The sequence below is a fragment of the Ooceraea biroi genome, chromosome 7 (assembly GCF_003672135.1).
Source record: "Ooceraea biroi isolate clonal line C1 chromosome 7, Obir_v5.4, whole genome shotgun sequence".
NCBI classification, from domain to species: Eukaryota; Metazoa; Arthropoda; class Insecta; order Hymenoptera; family Formicidae; genus Ooceraea; species Ooceraea biroi.
This window is the reverse complement of record NC_039512.1, coordinates 13,030,225-13,050,387: the sequence shown is the minus strand read 5'-3', so window position 1 is coordinate 13,050,387 and position 20,163 is coordinate 13,030,225. Positions and strand designations below refer to the sequence as shown.

Genomic DNA, 20,163 nt, shown 5'->3' with positions numbered 1-20,163 from the left:
CATTGGCCTCGGGTTGCGAGACAAATGAAGCGTCCTTGAACCCTCAGCTCGGGAAACGCGAGAAGAAGGCGCAGATCAGATCGTAGTTCGGGAAGCGGCAGTACTGCACGTCGGTGCGCAGCCAGTCGCCGGAGCGGTTCAGGTAACCGGTCCGCTTCTCGAGATCGCGCGGGCAATTCGCCGCCGCAGATTGCTTGTTCGCGAAGATGGTCACCACGAATTTGCCCGGTTTGAAGGTGTTGAGCACGCGACGGATTATCTCGTCGTACGACGCTTCTGGCACGTTGCATTCGAACGAGACGTACGAGAATTCAGGCTCTGGCGTGATGTGGATCGTCATGTAACTGCCCTGAAGAAAAAAGAAAAAAAATAGAGAAGGTAATAGCGCATCCTGATGAATAAATCGATAATCAAGATAGCATGTATTCATGTTTCGCGAAATATTTATAAGAGCGACGATTGCTATCTCACAGAAGAATATTTGTTTTTCAAGTTTACAGTTAAAATGTGAAAATTACGAAAAATCATTCAGAAAATTTCACTTACATTCTTTGATACTCCGTTCATCGAGTATCCGCATGGCTCGAACAGGAAGTCATCTATCATCATGCTGGGGATGAGCTTATCGATCCCCGACTTCATCGTCGCCTCATCAGCAGACGAGCAAACATCTCTGGTGAAGATGGACATTACATCTGGATCCAGGTGTGTCATAAGTATCTCCAGAGTCTGATCAGGTTCCGGAGGATCCTGCAGCGGCTTGTCGCGGATCAGAGTGTAAAGATACCAGCAGTCCGTCTCGGGTGAGCCCATGCAATAAGCCTCGCCATCTGGAACGTAAACAAACGTAATGAAATGATTTTCAGAAACCTTCAAGTTTATCACTGTTGTCGGACGTCTTTGGTCTCTGACGCTCAAACTTTTCAATCTCAGATAATCAATAACGCGATGGCATCGAAATAAGCTCTAAAAAATTTTCATTTCGAGACTCTTGTGCAAAACGATATATTTAATAACGACAAAATATATAATTATTTACAAAAACCATGTAAAAACGAATATAATTACCCGGAAAGAGGGAATCCAACAGAGCAACTTCCTCTTCAAACGTCTGATGCGGTGATATTTGGAGCTGCGGTTTCTTATAATTCTTCCGGGAATAAAATACATTCTGCAACAAGCGCAGTAAGAATGCGATTATTAATGCCGATCATGAAGAATAATATCGATTTCGCACAGGACCTAGACTGGCGTGGCTAATCCTGAGCGAGCAAGAAAAAAAAAGACTCGAGTGGAAAATGATGAGGAACGTATCAATTACCTATTAGCGCGCGATCGGATAATATTTATTTTAACCGTTAATATTATTAATTAATATTTACTTGTAACCGTTTCCGGTAGTAGGTATTATCATTATCACTCATTATTCATATTATTCCTCTTTTCACCTTTTATTCATTTAGTAATATATAATTTCCTTCATAAGTAGACTTCATCTTTCATCCGACGTTCATCAAACCAAGAAGAAATTCATCACAGCAATAGTCACGGCGGAGCGATCATGAGCGGAGACGCACATTTCGGCCGAGGGTGGGCCGCAGGTATATCGCGTCGGAGATAAGGTGAGATCGATAAACCAGAGCAGAGGAGGCAGAGAGACGTGTTTCGCGCGACGGAGAGATACGTATAGTCACGTTTCTTATCCCCTGTGCACACTAGGTCAAGTTATATAGCTAAACCGCTCGCGTGAGACGCTAAACGACGCACGTACGACGAAGGGTAGCATCCCAAAGGACGGCGATCTCCGTCATGATCAACTCGCCGTCAAATTTCCCGACGTCATTTTTTTGGCATTGTTCCTACCTCGACGTCGTCGAAGCCTGTGTACTCCTCAACGAGCTCCAGAAGTGGCTCCAGGCACTGCAGAGGCGTAGTAGTGCCGCAGGTTTTCAGGATGAGTCTGCGCTTGGACACGAACATGCTGCTTTCGCTGCGAACAACACGGACAATATTAGCCATTACTGTTGTTAAACCGCAGATTACCGACGCATTTGCATAATTCGCACATTTCTCGGTGTCTCGCGTGCCAATCGCTCATCAATTGCCAATCATAATATTTGCGCGCGGAAACTCACAATATCTTGCGTAAATGTGCTTAGGCGTTCTCGAGGCGTTCGGACGTAGAACCTGTTAAGCGGCAATCTTGAAAATTTTGCGTTTTTCTGCAAAATAAAAAAGATCAAAGAAGATGAGGAAAATAAAAGAAACATTGTGCTAGTGACGTGAACAACACGTTCCGCTCACGCTGAAAGTACAAAAATAATAAAAGTAATAAAATATAATAAAGGAAAAAAAAGAGTAAAAAGGTGGAAAATATGTAGCGCAACTACCTGCAACTAGGTTTAAGTAGAGAGAGAGGCTCTAAAATTTTATTGCCGTCACTTGACAGATTTCGCGCCCGAACGCCTCGTATCGCTTTCATATCGACGCACCGGTACTCGAGAGGAAGACATTACGCTTCTGTAAATTTGTTTTTATCAGCGTATTTGTACCTTTTATCCTAACAAGGAACCTCCTGCAACATGACTGTTACAGTTTCAAGATACACAAATCGATGTTCTGTTCACTAACGCATGATTTATAATTGTAATAGCGGAATCCATGATGCTTCAGGTCATCAGAGATTACAACGTGTTACAGAATAGCCGAATTAATCTTGTTCCAGTCCTTTTCTTGTCCTACTTGCTCTGTCTAATTACATCCGATCCGATCTAATTCCTCTAATAGGGAGTAAGTAATCCTGATACCGATAGCTTCTGGTAATCGCTGGAAGATACCATCAGGATCAGGATACGTACTAGGGATTGCACGTGCCATCCCGAAGGTCAGCGAAGAATGAAAGTTATTAAAAGATATTTGTTTGGCTTTTGTCGCCGTTGCTATTTCTGGACCGCGCTTCACTATTAGACAGAGTGAGTGCACGAAGACAGCTCGCGGAACTCGCAGATATTCGCGAAGAGGAAGCAGAGGGTCGGCACGTGAACCCCGCTGTTACGTCAACGTGTCGGAAATTATGCCGGCACGTTATCGTTATGCCGATAATTCATTCATAGATAATTGTACCCCCTGATAATGATTTAAGAACCGCTAAAAGGTATTCGCTTTATCCAGTGGCCCACTTGCGGAAGTATTTGCTAATGTTGCTCTAATTGTGCGGAAAACTGAAAACCGATATTTTCAGCATCTGTCAATTCTAGATATCAGAATAAATTCGAGATTCTACGCTCTCTTCTAAATTTTTGTGTCTTTCTTTCTTTCTTTCTTTCTTTAATTATAGTTTTGTAATTAAAATATGGAACTTTATTTATATTTATGAAATATAATAATATGTAATATTTATTTAATATTTTATTTATGAACTTATCCCTTTATTTATTAAAAGAGATATTTTCGATATCTTACATTTCCGATAGTTGCAAAGTTGATTATTTCAAACTGAACGTTAATCTAACATTCATATAATACTATAATAAGCAAATATGCTTATTATAGTATTTGCATTTCTATTTCCTCGCACTTGAGTGAAAGCCGGAAAGTAGGATTATCATAAAAATTTATTTAAAAATAGATTGGTAGCGGGGTTATCGGTGATAGACATTGACCCTAAGATTCTTCGCGAAGACTATGTGAGAAACGATAACGACACTTAAGCTTCTTACCAAAGTTTAAATGAAAGTGCGACAAATGTATGGTGAAAGAAACATGCCGCATAGACATTCCGTGAACATAAACAATTTCGATGCTTTGCATCGAAATAATAGAATAAAATAATGCGTTTTCAATAACAAAGATAAATGGAAGTAACCAAGAAAACATTATGAGTCATAATAGAATAGAAGAACGAATAATGAGACTTATGTTTCACTAATTGAAGGCTCTGTCATAATTTTGAAATTAAATGGGCCAGTCAGAACCTTGGCTGATACAGTTATCAGTGGCTTCTTGTACGGCTTATATAGTACATGAATTAAGATATCAAATGTTTCGATCCTATTTCGAATTCTCCGGTTTTCATAATGATTAGTATCACTGTTACTGAGGAGGATCCGAAAAGGGGTCGAAAAAAGGTTTGATATTTGAATTCACTCATGATAAATCATAGAAATATATGCCGATAACAACGTCAAGGTTCTACCTTCCGTTTAACTTGAAAAAAGATAATGTCGTTCTATAAATTGATAAAGTTTATTATTTATCTAAAGTGACAAGATAAAGGTATAATAGCAACAATAGTAGGTATAATTAAAATATTTAACTCGAGATATTGATCTTATGTTTTCCTCAGGACATTAAAACAGTTTGGTGGCGCGATAACGGTTTAACAAATTATTATGACATCGTCTCATGTTTCTTTATCAGTATTATTATCGATAATAGTCTTACTGTTACCACATAAGGATCACTGACACACATTCCAATATGCGTGTGACTCTCTCTCTCTCTTATATATATATAAAATATTACTAAATAATGAAATAGGACTCTCAGTGTGTGTGTGAATAAAACTTGAATATGTGTCAGTGATCCTTGTGTGGTAATAGTAAGACTATTACTGATAACAATACTGATAAAGAAACATGACGATGTCATAATAATTTGTTTAACCGTTATCGTGTCACCAAACTGTAAACGATGTTCTAATGTCTTGAGAGAAAAATGAGATCAATATCTCGAGTTAAATATTTTAAGTACACCTATTATTGCTGTTATTAGTTATATCTTGTCACATTAAATTTGTCCTTAAGCGGACTAAAAACGAAAAAGCCGAGCGCAAAGGTCTAGGGCAGATGACGAGATCGAGCATGTTTGGAACACGTACAGAGACAATTGATTTTGAATCGGAACCGATGAAAGTGAGAATCACAACAAAAAAGAAGAACAAACAATGAGACAAACAACATGTGTCTTTTTAAGTCAATATATTGGATATTGAAAAGGGAAGACATATCTCGGCCAACTGTGAAGTCCTCGACAAAACTCGAAATGTCACGTTTCTTTCTTGAATGGCTATTTTTACTCCTGTTGGACTGTTTTAGTGAGGATTATTCTGAAATTGTATTTCTGATTAACAAATAAAACAAAGTCAAAAATCTACAGAATTATCGTCGGAAAAAAAAGATCGACTTTTGTTAGTCTCGTCTCTTCTATTATTGGGTCGAAGGATAATAAAATGCAATAAAAAGAGCACGTTTAACAAGTGCTGGATCCTGTTATTTATAGCATTCTGACATACATTATCAAGAGTCCTAGCGAGGAGCTGGTAGATTTTCACTACCAAGGAAGACATTGCAACAGCAATAACAAGTATACTTGTACAAGTACAAGTACCACCCGCGTCTGGATGGCACTTGTCATCCGACCGGAATCGGCGTCCGAGCCCCGAGGGTGGCTCGATAAGGACAGTCCGCGGTTAATTCGGGGATGAAACGCGCGAAAGTGTCACCTTGACCATGTTTATTTATAGGGGCGGATCGGCATCAGCAGCAGCAGCTGGGTCAACCTCACCCGCGTGTGCACCCTCGAATATTCTGGAACCGGGGCACGTCGCGACGCGGCCGGCCGGGCCGCCGCGGACGGTGCACCTCTCTTCCATCAAAACAATTCGATATATCGATTAACCACACCGGCACACGGGCACGGGTGAGTGCCTCTCTCTCTTTCTCTCTCGCTCTCTCCCTTTCTCTCCTGGGGACGCCCCGCGCTCTCCCCGCACCTCCTTGACTTGCTTTGCGCGTCACGAAAAATTGCGCCGTTCCTCGCGACCCCAGCGACCCGCGCTCACTCCTCACCCCCTACGTCGTCAGAGGATTGAAAGAAGCTCGCTTCGAGTCCGAAATATTCTTGAATATTTTCAAAACTGAATGTTACGTTAAGTTTCATTAAGCTGCCGAAAGGTGTTCGCAGTGATCACACGAATGATCTTGATCTCCTTTTTTCAATATAATGATAATAAATACTGCCTGAAAATGAGCGTTTTAATTAAACCCAACAGTATCAGCATCAACCGGCTGATACCGCAGTGTCGCTTCTACGAATGTCACCAGCACGCAGCGGTGAGAGCAACGTTGAGAAGATCACGTAAGCACATGTGGAAGAATCCTACTCCGACCGAGATTGCCCATTAGCTTGAATGGAAGAAGCGTCATCGTGCGCGAGACATTAAGATAAACATAATAACGCATCGTTTGCTGAATGACGTTCTGATCAGTTCGCGCTATAATCAGCAGATTGGCACAATTCGCCGCAAAAATGGAGATCCGATAAGATCCGTGGAGATTAAATCCGGTAGACTGCTCGGGATTAGTCGGAGAGAAGGTTCTTTCTTAGTTAGGGGCAGTTATCTCTCTCGGCTCGGCTCGGTTTATTATCTGAATGCAAGTATTATTATTAGGCTGGTGCATAAGTTCTTGCTGATTTTGCAATTTTTCTTGTTTTGAAATGAAACAATCGATACAGCATAAATCAATACAATACAGCATGATCGATCAATCGATCAAAACATTTTCTATAGTTTTCTACGACTTTTTCCCCATATTTCCGGCAACATGCGAATACCAAAGAAAGCTCGAAATTTCTAGAGATATAAGTGCTTCTTCGTATGATATTGTAGAAGCCGTAAATGTTGCGTCCGGCTGTGCTTCGGCTCGACGCACACAATAATATTAAAGCTATCTTCCTTTCACCTGGATCTTTTTCATGAAAAGCTATTTTTCTTCCTTTTGAATCTTTCCTGTGGCGTTTGAATAGCGGGATATTCGTGAGTCACCTTTTGAAGCGATCCATTCATCGACCTATCAGCAAGAACTTAAGCATGGGCCTAATATTATTAATCTCAGCTCGATAGTAAACAGAACTTACCTGAGGACATAGGCATCCACTAAATCATTGTGGCAGAAGCTGATGATCTCGCAACGGACTATCTTCAGCAACGATTCCCACTTTTGCCTGCAAAAATGAAATGCAATTCTTTGGCATTTTGATTGAATGATCCCGAAAACATGAAGCGACTCAGAAAACCGACCTGGTCGACCGAGAATTTCAAATAATTATTTAAAGACTTATCAAAACGTATCGTGATGATATAGTTGATGTTGACAAATGATAGAAATTTGTACAATAGAAATACGATAAGATTACAAGTGCGCTTCTTATATTCTTAGGTCGAGAAGCGTTTTCGATATTTATATCGATATACGTGCGCGACGAATAATTGTATCTCACTATCAAGATCTTATACGATAACAATTCGTCGAAACAGATCAGACGACAAAGAAACAGTCCACTCTTCTAAACAATTTATGAAGCTCGAAATTTCTAGCATATATATAGGTGCTTGCACAAGTTCGTATTATATTAAAGCCATCTTTCTTCCCTTTGAATCTTTCCCGCGCTTTTAAATGGCCGGATATTCTTGATTCTTGATTAACTTTAAACTGCCCTGAAAGCTCTTTTAACGTTTAGAACGAGTTTTTCTCGAAGCAACGCTTTCAATTCGTTACTTTCCGTCTGCTTGCGACCTTATCGACGTTTGCAAGCGCCTAATATCATGAAGTTTGCACAGCATTTGATAAACTATAATATAGTATATAGTTACTATATCAATACTTGAAAATTCCATTCAAAATGCGAAAGCTTTTGTAGAACGCCGATTCTCCAATCGCATTACTTCACGTGCGCACGTGAGACTTTCATCTATTACTTCATATATTGCAACAGGGTTGCGTGCCAATAACGTGAATAACATAGCACGAAATCCGCTTATCGCGACCGAAACTCAACAATCATTTGACACTCGGAAGATTAATCCTCCACCGAAACGATTAAGCTCCAGGCTGACCAACCGTGACGACCAACAAAATTAGACAAACTTGTCTTATCTCATTGTGTTAACTGAAACTGAATCAAAGCTTCTACACTCTTTTTACGATTGCGATCACGAGACGTGTCTTCGAACTGCCCTCGGCATCCCGGCGTGAGCTGGCCAGCTCATTGGCCGGTGGCAGGGCGGACTTCTAAATTTATTGTCGCCGCTATATGCAAAAATAAACAGTGGTCGCATCGCGGGGCAACTCGCAAGGTGCGTCTATGCGGTTCAACGACACACTGAACGTAGCAGCATCAACAATCGCGAGCAACCGGATCCCGGCGGAGCACGGTCGCGGTTCGCCGTTCGTGTGAACGCTATTAATCCGCGGCGGATTACATAATTGCTGCGCGGCCACCACATGTGGATGCGGGTCAGCTGAAGCTTTTTCGGCGATTTCCTGCGATCTCCTTCGTTTATTGATCGTGTTACTTTCCGTTATCTTGATTGATATTCAGGTGATTGATACTGCGCAGCCGGGCGGTACTCGCTGAAGAAATATTGCTCGACTGTTGCAGGCAAGGTTAACGTTATGATGATTCAAAAAGTGACTTAAAGTTTGAAACTTGGCGCATTATCGTCAGGCGCGTTAAACGGGTTCTAAGCTTAAAGCTTAAGTTTTATATCTATAAAACTAAGCTTTCAAATCATAAGAAATTGACCAGTCACAGTCGATTTCTTTTTTCACCTTCTGTGATCGACTGTGATCAATTTTTTACAGCTTAAAGCTTAAAGCTTAAAGCTTAAAGCTTAAGGTTTATATCTTGAAGGCCCGGTTGCACCAACGCCGCTTAACTTTAACCGTAGCTTTTCATCTTTTTCTATAACGGGCAATTAAAAAGAAACGAAGAGTGAGTTAAGCTACGATTAAAGTTAAGCAACCGGGCCAAATTCTCATTGTAGAACCCGCTTTAGGTACCGTTTAAAGACCCGCAAATTCGCGTTTCCTTCCCACACATCGATCTGCAAAACAGCGTTGAATTGTTCCGGGCTGACAATTACGGCGGTCAAACTTGCGCAGTCCGAACGCAACATCCGAAAATGAGAGCAGTTTTTGCATTTCTAAACTTGCGAAAGAGATGCGAAACTCGCGCACAGCCATTTTAGGATTTTAACTTTTTAATCATTCATCGATAACAAGCGACACAAGTGGCGTTTCTTTGCGTAATGACTCGAATCGTTAATGGAGCGATTTTTTGCGACTCTTGATGGGCAAAATTTCATGAAAGAGTTTTATCGCCTCAAATCATCATTTGTCTGTCTAGTTATTGTTGCTTGTCTGCCGTAGAAGAAGTTCTACGTTTCAAAACGTGAGTCAATCTCGTCCGCGACAAACCCCGTAATGCTCTACAATTCGTGCAGCGTGCGTGTTTTTTCGCGCTTGTAATTTCAGAGAGAATTATCAAGAGAGAAAAAAGATAAGGAACTATATAAGTAAGATAAGAAAATAAGTACACGCGCGTACACCGACATCGACCGGGACGACGTGAGCAATCAGCGTAGCCTCCGCGACTCGGAACGGTTGACGCCGGCGCGGCTCATCGCCGTCGTCGCCGTTGTCGTTGTCGTTGTCGTCCGTCCTGGCTGGCCGGCGTCGACTGTCATCGGTCTCGCGGGGAGAATGAAGAAGAGGAAGAGGCGGTGGAATAGAGCAGGCAGCGAGACGCCGGCGGTCGGCGTACTTACCGCGGTATTTGTCGGAGATCGCCCTGGTGCTGCTTCAGGCCCTTGGAGCTGGTGAACCAGATCTCGAGAAGCTTCTCGACGCCCTCGAAGAACTGCACATTGTCGGCGGAGTCGTCCTTGGTGTCCGCCATCCTCTGCCGTGATCGTCCGTCCGAAATGCGGTGCGGCACGCGATGCGTCCTCGTCTCGTTTTTTTTTCCTCTCTTTTGGCCCGTCTGTCTCACGCTGCCGACTCGACTTTGCGAATACGGGAGTACACGGAGCCGACCAACACTATTCCTAGTGACGCGTGATCGTAGACTGACTCTGACACACTGACCACGCCAGAAGCACACTGATTGACTGACGGACGAGTGCCGCCGGTGCTGCCAGCCACGCTGCGCCGCCGCCGCCGCACGCCGCCACCACCAGCCAACCGCTGCGCTGCGCTGCGCCGTGTGTCGTTCGCTGCACGGTTCGCGCGCGTCTGCAGCGTGGCGCCACGAACGGCGCCGCGCGGAATCAAGCGCGCGCCGGCTGCCAACAGACGGCGTGACGTGCCGCGGCGTGAATTGCGCCGCGTACAAATTTACGGTGGCGGGTGGTTTCGTGTTCATCATCGCGAAATTCAATTAAATTATGTCGTAATAAAATTAACTACGACACAAGGTCATAAACAGATGGAAACCGAATTGACAGCGTTGCTCGACGAAAACTCGTAGCAAATATTAAAAGAGCTTGCAGAGCTTAGAGTTAACGAATCGATAGTATCTTGCTATTTGCAATGGGAGAGCAATGGGAAAGATACTGATTATCCACTACATACATGACAAATCATGCAACTTAAAATTCGAAAGGTATGAAATATTATTAAAAAAAAAATTAAAATGTACTATTATTAATTTATACATTTTTTTTTATTTTACTAATTTACACGCCTTTTCTTATTGTTTTTTACAATAGATCTTTTACTGTTACTCTTCTTATCGATGCCTCGCTTCTGCGGTTTCTTTACCATCGGTTGCTTCTTCACCAACACGTCTTCATCCATTGGCTCAATCACCTGACCGATCTTCGTTTCCACTGCCGGCTGAATCAGGCGCCGATGAGCGTTTTCCGGGACAAACGTTCTGCTGACAGGTGCCCTGAGAGTCGCCTCGTAGTCGTTAACTGTTGTGAACGGATACGGCAACTCGCTGACCAGATGCTCCTTCAACTTTTTGTTCGTATCCTCGAAAATGATCAGCTTGCCTTTGTTCTCGTCCTTACGTGGCGCCTCGTTAGGGACGTTAAGAAGGATAGTTTGCTTCTTCCGACGATTCCTCTTATTCTTCGTGATGTTTGGCCCGCTCCAGCTTCCCCACCCAGGCATAGTTCCATCCGAGTTTTCCGGCTGCTTATTCTTACTCTGCAAACAGTTTAAATATATTGCGTTCTTACAATAGTTTCTGTAATTTCTCCCTGTTTCTTTCTGTTTTATTTTGTGATACATAGATTACTTAATACTTTTATAGTTTAAGATTCGAACAACATACCTCTTCTTCCTTCTCTTTCGTAAAGTCCTCTTGGCCATCCTCCGCGAACGTATCGTAAACCATTTCAGTCAATTGAATTCTATTCGATTGATATTCGTCTATTCCGTCTTCTGGTGCAGTGTTGTCTACCGTACCTTCATCATCCGAAAGGTCTGGCAGTTGTGTCTCCAAATCTTTCGGTTTAATATTATCATACTTGTCGAGGTCTACCGTTTTTTGATCATTCGACTTGTCGAGTGGTTCCTGCTCTGTGTTAGCTATTTTCATCAAATTTATCCGATTGTCTTCCTGCAGAGATTCTGCAGCAATTGTTTCGTCCAATGATTGGTCCAAAATAGGTTTAGGGTTGAAATTTGTAAATTCAAGATCCGGAATGTCTTCGTTATCTTCACTCTCTTCCTCCTTTTTCTTCTTCTCCTCTTGCTTCTTTATTTTCTTCTTGCTGTTGATCTCACGTTTCTTCTTGGCTTTCTGGAGTTTTAGATCTGCTTTACGCTGAATATTTTCTTCCAATAAGTCAAACATTTCATCTATACTTTGCAGTTTGGATATCTTGGATTTTTTATTACACCGTTTGTCTTTTGTTTCCTCATTAGATTGTACTTCTTCAACATCCCATACAGACATACACGCATCGTTACAGAAGTTTTTGCGCTTTTTATCCTTTGCCTCTTTACTTGTCCTATTTGCCTTTGTATTTGCTATATTTGCTTCTTTATTTGCGGTATTTATCTCTTTCTTTCTCGTATTTGCCTCTTTATTTGCCGTATTTGCCTTTTTATTTACCGTACTTATCTCTTTATTTGTTATATTTGCCTCTTTATTCGTCGTATTTGCTTCTTTATTTGCCGAATTTATCACTTTATTTATCGTATTTGTCGAAATATTGTTTGTTACGTTCTTGCATAACTTCACTTTATCTAATAGTATCTCCTCTGAAACTATAGTACATCGTGCATTCCCTTTATTTTCTCTTTTAATTTTAACAGATTCTTTTGTTTTCTGACTTGCAGAATTACCGAAATTTTTGCTCTCTTCTTTAATTTCAGACTCTTTAGTTTCCTCATTTGCAGAATTATCTAAATTGTTCAACAAATATATATATATATATGTATATTAAAAATATATATTTAAAAAAATAACTAATTATAAAATTATAAAATTTTAGCAATAGAAAAAATAAAGATATGCAAGTGCTTACCCTCTTTACTTTTACTTGCTTCATCAGAGTTCTGTTTTTCTGATTTGTTCTTCGATAATGAGCAGTTTTTATCAGAATTAGATTCACTAGCAGTCTTTGAGACTTTCTTCTCTTTTTCTTCCTGATTCTTCTTATCCCAGTATGTCCGATAACTCTGTATGAATTCGTTAATTTCGGACTTGGTCTTTACGCCCTGCGACGAGTTGTCTTTATTTTCTTTCGAAATTACGAAGGGGACCTGGTCTTCCTCGTTTTCTTCATCACTGTCGGCCATTCGTATCTTCTGCGTTAATTCTCTGCCAATTGCCAGCTGCTCAGCAAGTACTTGTCGAGTCTGAAAACATTCGTTAATGCATTTACTAAAATTCGAGATGGTTCTTCCAAGTGAAATGTATTTCTTTTGAATTTTACAACAAAAGAAGCGAACTCACATCGTTGTCGTATTTTGCTCTAATCTGCTTATTTTTCGCCCATTTCCCAGTGTTCTTGTGTCTTAGTGACATTCGCTCCTCCGCGCGGCTCCTATCCAATTGGTCTAACTTGGTCAGTGCCTCCTGCGGATCAACTTTTTGCAGCTTCTCAAAGTCCTTCAACTGCTGCTTAACTTTTTCCTTTCTTTGGATACGATGGAACTTTTTACTTTTGATCTTGCGCTGACGGCGTGCCTTCGCCTCTTTGTACGACTAAGAATGCAAAAACGGTAAAACCGATTTCTCATCAGCGTTAGTTATAGTTTTAACATATATGCTGATGATAATTGTGTTGCAAACTATTTTTTCCATACCTGCAATGCTCTGAGTCTAGCCGCTTCTTTTCTCTTGTCTATCATTTGCGTTTTGATATCTTGGTATACATTTTCGTCTTTGTCATCTTTTTCCTGCTCCATTGCAGGAAATTGCACAGATGGATCCACCTCTTCCAGTCTCTTCATAAGATCCGACTTAATCCGAAATCTTTTCAGATATTCCGTGGTAGGAGAATTCTTCATCTTTGCGGCATGATTTAATGGGAAGGACAAGTGCTCTACCGTCCTGTTTCTCGCAATAGTAGCATTCCATTTGCTCAATTCCTTCTTAGTCTCATCAAATCCGACTACTCGTTTTATCTGTAATTCAGAAGCCCACACAGTCATTCTTTATCCTTAAAACATCTTGATAAAGTTTACTTGGAATTATATTTAACAATAATTTAGAGTTCAGAATAAAATCAAGTAAATAGAAAAAAAGAATTGCCTGATTGACTTCATAACAAAATAATGATAAAATGACTCCACAATGACACAACTTACTCTTTCAGCAGCTGGTTTCTCCAATGGCTTAGGAAGAACCTTGCATTTCTGTCTGACGTATCGAAGTTTCTTAGTAATTTCATGTTGATGTCCTTTCTGCCCTAATGATTTTGCCAGGTCCTCTGGACGTACCACATTATCATTCGATATTCCACTTTTTACCAAATGATACTCTGATACCTCTATAGTAGGCTCACTTCTTTCTGCTTTCTTAATTCTGCAAAAGAGAAGCGAGCAGAATGTATCATGTAAAATAAATGAAAATTTTTAATGTTGAGTAAAATCATGATTTATTCTTTACCGTTGTCCTTTGTCGAGCTGCGCCACAGCCTCGACAAGCTTGCTATGTGGTTCCGTCATTATATTGTTCTAAATTCTCTTCTGCAAATGCAATACGGAAACCGGTTCAATCAACCTTAGAGCTCAACCTTAACCTAAATTAACCTAACATTTTTTCTGCGTATTTTGTAGAAAAAATACAGAATGACCGTACAATAATTTAATATTACCTAGTATTAATCAGTACTTTCAAATTAACGAAACCATATATTTGTATAATAGTTTCCTAATCACGAAAATCACATATCACACCACGTGTGAAGATACTTGGTGCAATCAAACTCATGAAAGAAACCAAGTGCGACAGTAACTCCTTTCCATCTACCAAACACGCGCAAGCGCAACTGAAAACTCTTCACTGCCGATTGAGTTTTTGGTCCTGCATGGAACATGCATCGCAGTATGTGCAACAGAACAACTTTTAATTCTAGGTAATTCTTTCTCCCTAGAAATGGAACTTTCCTATTGGTCGAATGAGCGCTCCTTGTTGCTCCTTTCGCCAGGTGTCTCTGAAGCAGGGCGCGCTTAGAGACCCTAGAAGTAAGAGACTGGACACCTCGTCTAGTTGGATACAAAATGGCGGATTTAGTCCGTTCTTGTCAGCTGCACTGGTGACAGAAACTACACTGTAAAGAAATGTTTATGATATAATTATGTAATATATAATATATATATAATTATAAATATGATATAAAACAAAATATTGTGGAATAATCGTTATAAGTATGTATGAAACATTCATAAAATATAAGAAAAACAGAAACATGAACACATTTATATATGTATTATTATTAATTTTAAAATCGTTTAATAGTAAAACTATGGCTATGCATACACTAATTAAATAGTATTGCACATTTTTTTACTAGTACTTGATTTTTCATACTTTTCATCACTTTATTAATTTATTAATAATAATACATATATAAATGTGTTCATACATACTTAAGGCGATTATTCCACAATATTTTGTTTCATATCATATTTATGATTATATATATATTATATATTACATAATTATATCATAAACATTTCTTTACAGTGTAGTTTTATCTGTTTTCCAAGTTTTTTTCTTCAATTTTCTCGCCTATTCCGTCATCACTGATTGGTTCCGCCATTCCGTATCCAACCAATCAAAACTTAGACCACAGGTGTCCAGTCTCTTACTTCTAGGGTCTCTAGGCGCGCTGTGCAATCGCACAGCACCGCGATGATTCGTGGAACGCCGCAGCGCTCTTACGGTGGCAAACAGTCGGCGAGCGAGGAAGCGGTCGCAAACAGCTGATCTCGTTTCCGTGTAGTGCTTTTCTCTGTGCTCTTGAGCACATGTTTGTCGCGCGATAATCACGCACAATCGTCGCAATTCTTCCGTTCCGCGTGTTAATCCGGAGTGAAGCAAGCAGCGGCGCCGATCGTTTGTCGCTCGCGCGAACGAACACCGGCCGAACAGCGCCCGTCCCCGGGTCGCGTGCGATGAGCAGCAGCAGCCGGCGATAACCGGCGGATTGATCGTCCTCGTCACCGTTGCTCTCCTCGTCGCCGTCGCCGTCGCCGTCGTCATCGTTATCGCAGGTGAAACATGGCCGATCGCGATAGCGCCTCCGAGAGCGACTCGAGCTCGATCGACGGCGGACCGATCATGATGCCGCCGTCGCCGGTGACGCGTGAGCAGCTGCAGAAACGCATCGAGTCCCTGCAGCAGCACAACCGTGTTCTGAAGGTCGAGCTTGAGACATACAAGCTGCGTGTGAAGGCCCTGCAGGAAGAGAACCGTGGTCTACGTCAGGCCTCTGTCATTATAGTGAGCCGATCTTTTTTTTTATTTCTTGGCTTCTTTATCAGGAGCGGTGTCATGTGTTTTTACTTGTATGACACAACTGTGATTAACTGTCAGATTAACTTATTCTCCTTGAAAAATGTTGACTGTTCTCGTTGACTGCTCTGCATTTGTAAGAAACTTTGCTTCGAGCAGGAAAGCTCGTAGCTACGCTACGTATGAAACTAATATTTGTACATTTTGCAGCAAGCGAAAGCTGAACAGGAAGAAGAGTTTATCAGCAACACCCTGCTGAAGAAGATTCAAGCCTTGAAGAAGGAGAAGGAGACGTTGGCTCACCACTATGAACAGGAGGAGGAATGTCTCACCAATGATCTGTCGAGGAAGCTGAATCAGCTGCGGCAGGAGAAATGCAGACTGGAGCAGACATTGGAACAGGAACAAGAGTGTTTGGTGAACAAGCTGATGAGGAAGATCGAGAAGCTGGAGGCAGAGACGCTGGCCAAGCAGAGCAATCTGGAGCAGCTGAGACGCGAGAAGGTTGAACTTGAGAACACACTGGAGCAAGAGCAGGAGGCGTTGGTGAACAAATTATGGAAGCGAATGGACAAGCTCGAGGCTGAGAAGAGGATGCTACAGATCAAGTTGGATCAGCCGGTGTCGGACCCGACGTCGCCCAGGGAGATCAACAACGGCGACACTGCCACGAACCTGAGCACGCATATCCAGACCCTGAGAAGCGAGGTTGCCCGACTAAAGCATACTCTGCTGATCTCGCAGCAAGAACGTAAGGATAGCTTATAATTGAACGGCTCGAACAGTGTGTTTAATTATCATTTGTTCATCAGATACGGAGAAAATGAAGCGGTACGTTAATGAGGAGAAACAGATACGCGAGGAGAATCTGAGACTGCAGAGGAAGCTGCAGCTGGAAGTGGAACGTCGTGAGGCTTTGTGCAGACACCTTTCGGAATCCGAGTCCAGGTTGGTGTCGAGGATGGCCGAGGGCTTACTGCATATTGACGCGTGTGATATATCACGAAATCGGCGCGTTGTTCGCAAAATCTCTGCTCCAATTGAAGGAGAATTCGAATGGCGGAAAGTGAGAAGAAGAATTGGAAATGTGCCTTTCGTGACGCTTCAAAGTGCTCGTAACGCCCTCGTAATATTCCTCTGTTTTTTACGGTGTAACTGAATTTCAGATGCAACAGGCCAGAGTTATTTACTGTTCCTAATCTCACAGACATGATTTTCGCAGCTTGGAGATGGAGGAAGAACGGCACTACAACGAAATCGTCATGTCCGGGGGAAACATAAGGACCCGCACGGTGTCCAGTCCTGTACCATACAATCCTTCGCCTAGTTCCTCGAGGCCATTGAGCCCAGGTGAGTTTCGATGGATTTGCAGAGATAGAATCATGAAAATAGAAGATATATTTCATTAGCATTGCGTCAACTCAGACTGTGAGAGTCAATTTTGACTCTTACGAAATACGCTCGCTTGCATGGAATATATAAATAGATAGAATACGTTGAATTGTCGTATGAGTTTCCTTTGCGGATATGCAAATCGGAGAATTAACAATTCCGAGCGACAATATACAGTCTGATTAAAATTGTATATGCGGGTTCGTAAGTGGGCTCGACTTTGTCGACTTTGAGCTTCCTTTGAGTGTACACTTTGTGTTTAGCGAATTTACGCGAGTGCGCGTTTTATCACTAGGTGTTAACGTGTTAGGTTCCACATCGAGAGAGGGCTTCAGCGCAAACCGGTGCTACGCCTGCGGCCAACCGACTGCTCCTCCGTTCGCGAGCTCTTCGCCTCCTTCAGGGGTAAACTATCATGTAGGAAACGGTCGTTAATGCTGGAAACTAATTGATCGTTACATACGGGATACATGTCTCCCTCTTTCGCGCTAGTGCGTCTGTTAAGGAACTTTTGCTTAATGTACGGCAACTTGTTCTCTCAATTAGTACCTAGCATTGTTTAACGATCGTCGACGATGATTTGCTGGCTCGGAGAATGGGTCACTATCTATTTGCTGATCGAATGTTTGCCGAAACAGGGACACATCGTGGCGCCGTCGAGCAGACGCACGTCGGACCGCTTCGTCAAGCCGGCGATTCCGCCCACCATCGTGAGCCCCGGCGGACCACCGGCTGTTGCATCCAATCCCACGGCGAATGCTACGCCCCAGCCAGGATCGCCGATGGACATCGCGAAGACATAAATCGCTCAACCAAGGGAGTCATCCTTTTCCGTAGTCGCGCGCAAAGGTACTTCTCGAAACGATGCTTCTCCCACTTACGAAGAGGGAGATACGGAGAAGTAATCCGCAGATTCCGGCCGAGGGCACCATCATCGGCGCTTTTCTCGAAACGTTCGTTAACTACTAATTCAGCTCTAATGTAACGCACGGGCTACAACTAAGACACGGGACTTAATTAATCCGATCTGAATGGCAGACATTGAGTTACAAACGGTGCGAAAGTCTCTTACCTCTCGTCGCGTGGGGCGGTCCTCTTCGTTCCGCCTCGCACATCTTTAACGATTCCTCTCGTGTGATGCCTGCAGTATCATTCAGACCGAGCTCTTTATTGTACTACGCAATTAATATCGTTTGAGTGTTCTACATAGAAAGGAAAAAAAACAAAAAAAAACATTAACACGTTGCTTCCATGTTCCAAGTATCCATAGTATAAATGTTGAACGCGAACGCTGAGGGACGTCTACACGGCATACTTGCGATATTATTGTAATCTTACTGTGAGAACGTAAACGAAAGTAACTAGGATGTAGTGTCGCGGTGTTCATGATCTAACAGGTATGCATTTGTTTAGCTTTGAGCCTGAGTAATCACATAGCGCACGTAATACCAAAACGGAGGCATAATTTTATTGAAGGAAGGGAAAGGTTCCGTTAGTTCCTTTTTGAGGATTGTTGGATCTTGGAATGTGCGACCAGGCGATAAGAGTCCAGGAGCGATCTCGATGGACGGTCACTTTGATGTCTAAGAAACTCGGATGATTCGATAATGGATTAGTGAATCGCGAGGATCTGAGAATTTAAGGCCCTAAAGTTTGAAGGATTCAACAATCTTACGATCTAAAAAATCTGAAGATTCGCGGATCCAAAGATCTCTAGAATGTGCATTCTGAAAGCTAAATATATCTAAGTGTCTATAAATATATATTTATATATACATATATATGTGTGTGTGTGTATGTATATGTATAAATACATGATTTTAGAGTCTCGTTAATTTAAGAAATTCAGCGTGAGAAAGATCTAGATTCCTTAAAATTTCCAATCTTTAGCTTTCCGACATTTTACCTCTTTGGAATTTCTGTTCTCGGAATCTTTGGATCACGGAGTCCTGAACTATTAGCATCTAAGTACCACCACGCAAATTGGAAAGTTGGATACTTTAATCTTAGATCCTTTAGCTTTAGAATATTGAAGTGTTGAAACTTAGAATCTTGAAGCTTTTTCATATGTTGAAGCTTGAAGCCGCTGAAGGTGCTTCAGAATTTTGATATCGAGGAATTAAGTGTGACGCATAGAGACAACAAATCTTGCGTATTCCGTTCACGAGTTTGTTTGCTAATAAATTGTTTTTGTGTCAACGATACTTATGCGTTAATCCGAGACGTTGTTTGTTGTCTTGTCAAGTTTGATTTTAGTGTGTTTGTTACAAGGACGTTCGGACAATGTCCCCCGGGATTTAGAATTGGCTTTCTAATAAAATCTCGATTCCACGATTTGGAAGCTCCATTAAATCCATGTTTTTCACAGATCTCGAAATGCGTGTTCCGAACTTTTGAAATTTCCACTCAAAGCTGCAGAATCTGGAAATTCTGAAGTTTAAAATTATAAGGAAATATCAGAGGAGAACGCGTTCAAAAGGTGTTTCTCACTTACAGATTCTCAACAACCCCCTACGCACATCAGTTATCGTGAATTACGATGTGAGAAGCGAAGGAGGCGCGAGGAAATGCACGAGATCAATCGTTGCTTATGAAATTTATTCCAATTTACGTCCGTGAATTTTCTCGCGAATTCTTTCCTCTGATCTCGTAATGCAAGGCAGCTGACGTTATGTATTGAGAATTCCTGTTTATATAGCAAGTGTATCATATATAAAGGACACACACGAGATTCAGGTCAAAGCGTTGTTTATTATGTTATATCGAGTATATGATATAGAATTTTATTATAACATGAAAAAGTTCTTATCGATAATTACAATTACGCAGATATGCTTCACAGCTGCATATGTATTTTACTCAAGCTTTTATGAAATACAGTCACGTTTTTGCTATTATATACACCGTTTTTCTTCTTTTATAAATAAATATCAAAACATTTTAACAAATTGATTTAAATAAAATCAATCGTCGAGAAGTTTATTATCTGTGCATTGTCGATAATGC

General features: G+C 41.5%; 3 protein-coding genes across 6 annotated transcripts; 1 reads left to right on the top strand and 2 right to left on the bottom strand.

The window, feature by feature from the left end:
- Nucleotides 1-18: 18 nt before the first annotated feature.
- LOC105279670 (S-adenosylmethionine decarboxylase proenzyme) lies at nucleotides 19-9,918 on the bottom strand. Its single transcript, XM_011339578.3, has 6 exons — nucleotides 9,611-9,918; nucleotides 6,919-7,005; nucleotides 1,864-1,990; nucleotides 1,069-1,171; nucleotides 547-830; nucleotides 19-349 (listed from the first exon to the last, which is right to left on the bottom strand). The coding sequence occupies exons 1-6, from the start codon at nucleotides 9,739-9,741 to the stop codon at nucleotides 44-46; spliced, it is 1,038 nt and encodes a 345-aa protein (XP_011337880.1). The 5' UTR covers nucleotides 9,742-9,918; the 3' UTR covers nucleotides 19-43.
- Nucleotides 9,919-10,487: 569 nt separating this feature from the next.
- LOC105279671 (U3 small nucleolar RNA-associated protein 14 homolog A) lies at nucleotides 10,488-14,311 on the bottom strand. The gene is made up of 8 exons (XM_011339580.3): nucleotides 14,123-14,311; nucleotides 13,915-13,994; nucleotides 13,614-13,830; nucleotides 13,110-13,430; nucleotides 12,757-13,008; nucleotides 12,326-12,659; nucleotides 11,125-12,203; nucleotides 10,488-10,997 (listed from the first exon to the last, which is right to left on the bottom strand). Exons 2-8 carry the CDS (start codon nucleotides 13,971-13,973, stop codon nucleotides 10,515-10,517), a joined length of 2,745 nt encoding a protein of 914 aa, XP_011337882.1. The 5' UTR covers nucleotides 13,974-13,994; nucleotides 14,123-14,311; the 3' UTR covers nucleotides 10,488-10,514.
- A 915-nt stretch (nucleotides 14,312-15,226) lies between these two features.
- LOC105279672 (coiled-coil domain-containing protein 6) lies at nucleotides 15,227-20,056 on the top strand. Of its 4 annotated transcripts, none has more exons than XM_011339581.3 (6): nucleotides 15,227-15,753; nucleotides 15,976-16,516; nucleotides 16,578-16,713; nucleotides 16,973-17,115; nucleotides 17,453-17,562; nucleotides 17,796-20,056. In XM_011339581.3, the coding sequence occupies exons 1-6, from the start codon at nucleotides 15,532-15,534 to the stop codon at nucleotides 17,958-17,960; spliced, it is 1,317 nt and encodes a 438-aa protein (XP_011337883.1). In that variant the 5' UTR covers nucleotides 15,227-15,531; the 3' UTR covers nucleotides 17,961-20,056. The 4 variants fall into 4 exon arrangements, with proteins under 4 accessions (XP_011337883.1, XP_011337885.1, XP_011337884.1 ...); XM_011339583.3 differs by having other exon boundaries at nucleotides 15,228-15,753; nucleotides 16,988-17,115; XM_011339582.3 differs by having other exon boundaries at nucleotides 15,229-15,753; nucleotides 17,468-17,562.
- The last annotated feature ends 107 nt before the right edge of the window (nucleotides 20,057-20,163 follow it).

Excerpts from the sequence above, each read along its gene's own strand:
- LOC105279671 (XM_011339580.3), bottom strand. The coding sequence starts at position 13,973 with ATGACGGAACCACATAGCAAGCTTGTCGAGGCTGTGGCGCAGCTCGAC. Across the intron at positions 12,660-12,756 it reads GAGCAAAATACGACAACGAT|ACTCGACAAGTACTTGCTGA; the intron begins GTGAGTTCGCTT and ends GAATGTTTTCAG. Across the intron at positions 10,998-11,124 it reads CGAAAGAGAAGGAAGAAGAG|AGTAAGAATAAGCAGCCGGA; the intron begins GTATGTTGTTCG and ends AACTGTTTGCAG.
- LOC105279672 (XM_011339581.3), top strand. The coding sequence starts at position 15,532 with ATGGCCGATCGCGATAGCGCCTCCGAGAGCGACTCGAGCTCGATCGAC. Across the intron at positions 16,517-16,577 it reads GCTGATCTCGCAGCAAGAAC|ATACGGAGAAAATGAAGCGG; the intron begins GTAAGGATAGCT and ends TTTGTTCATCAG. Across the intron at positions 17,116-17,452 it reads CTCGAGGCCATTGAGCCCAG|GTGTTAACGTGTTAGGTTCC; the intron begins GTGAGTTTCGAT and ends TTTTATCACTAG.
- LOC105279670 (XM_011339578.3), bottom strand. The coding sequence starts at position 9,741 with ATGGCGGACACCAAGGACGACTCCGCCGACAATGTGCAGTTCTTCGAG. Across the intron at positions 7,006-9,610 it reads GATCTCCGACAAATACCGCG|GCAAAAGTGGGAATCGTTGC; the intron begins GTAAGTACGCCG and ends TCATTTTTGCAG. Across the intron at positions 831-1,068 it reads GTTGGATTCCCTCTTTCCGG|ATGGCGAGGCTTATTGCATG; the intron begins GTAATTATATTC and ends TTTACGTTCCAG.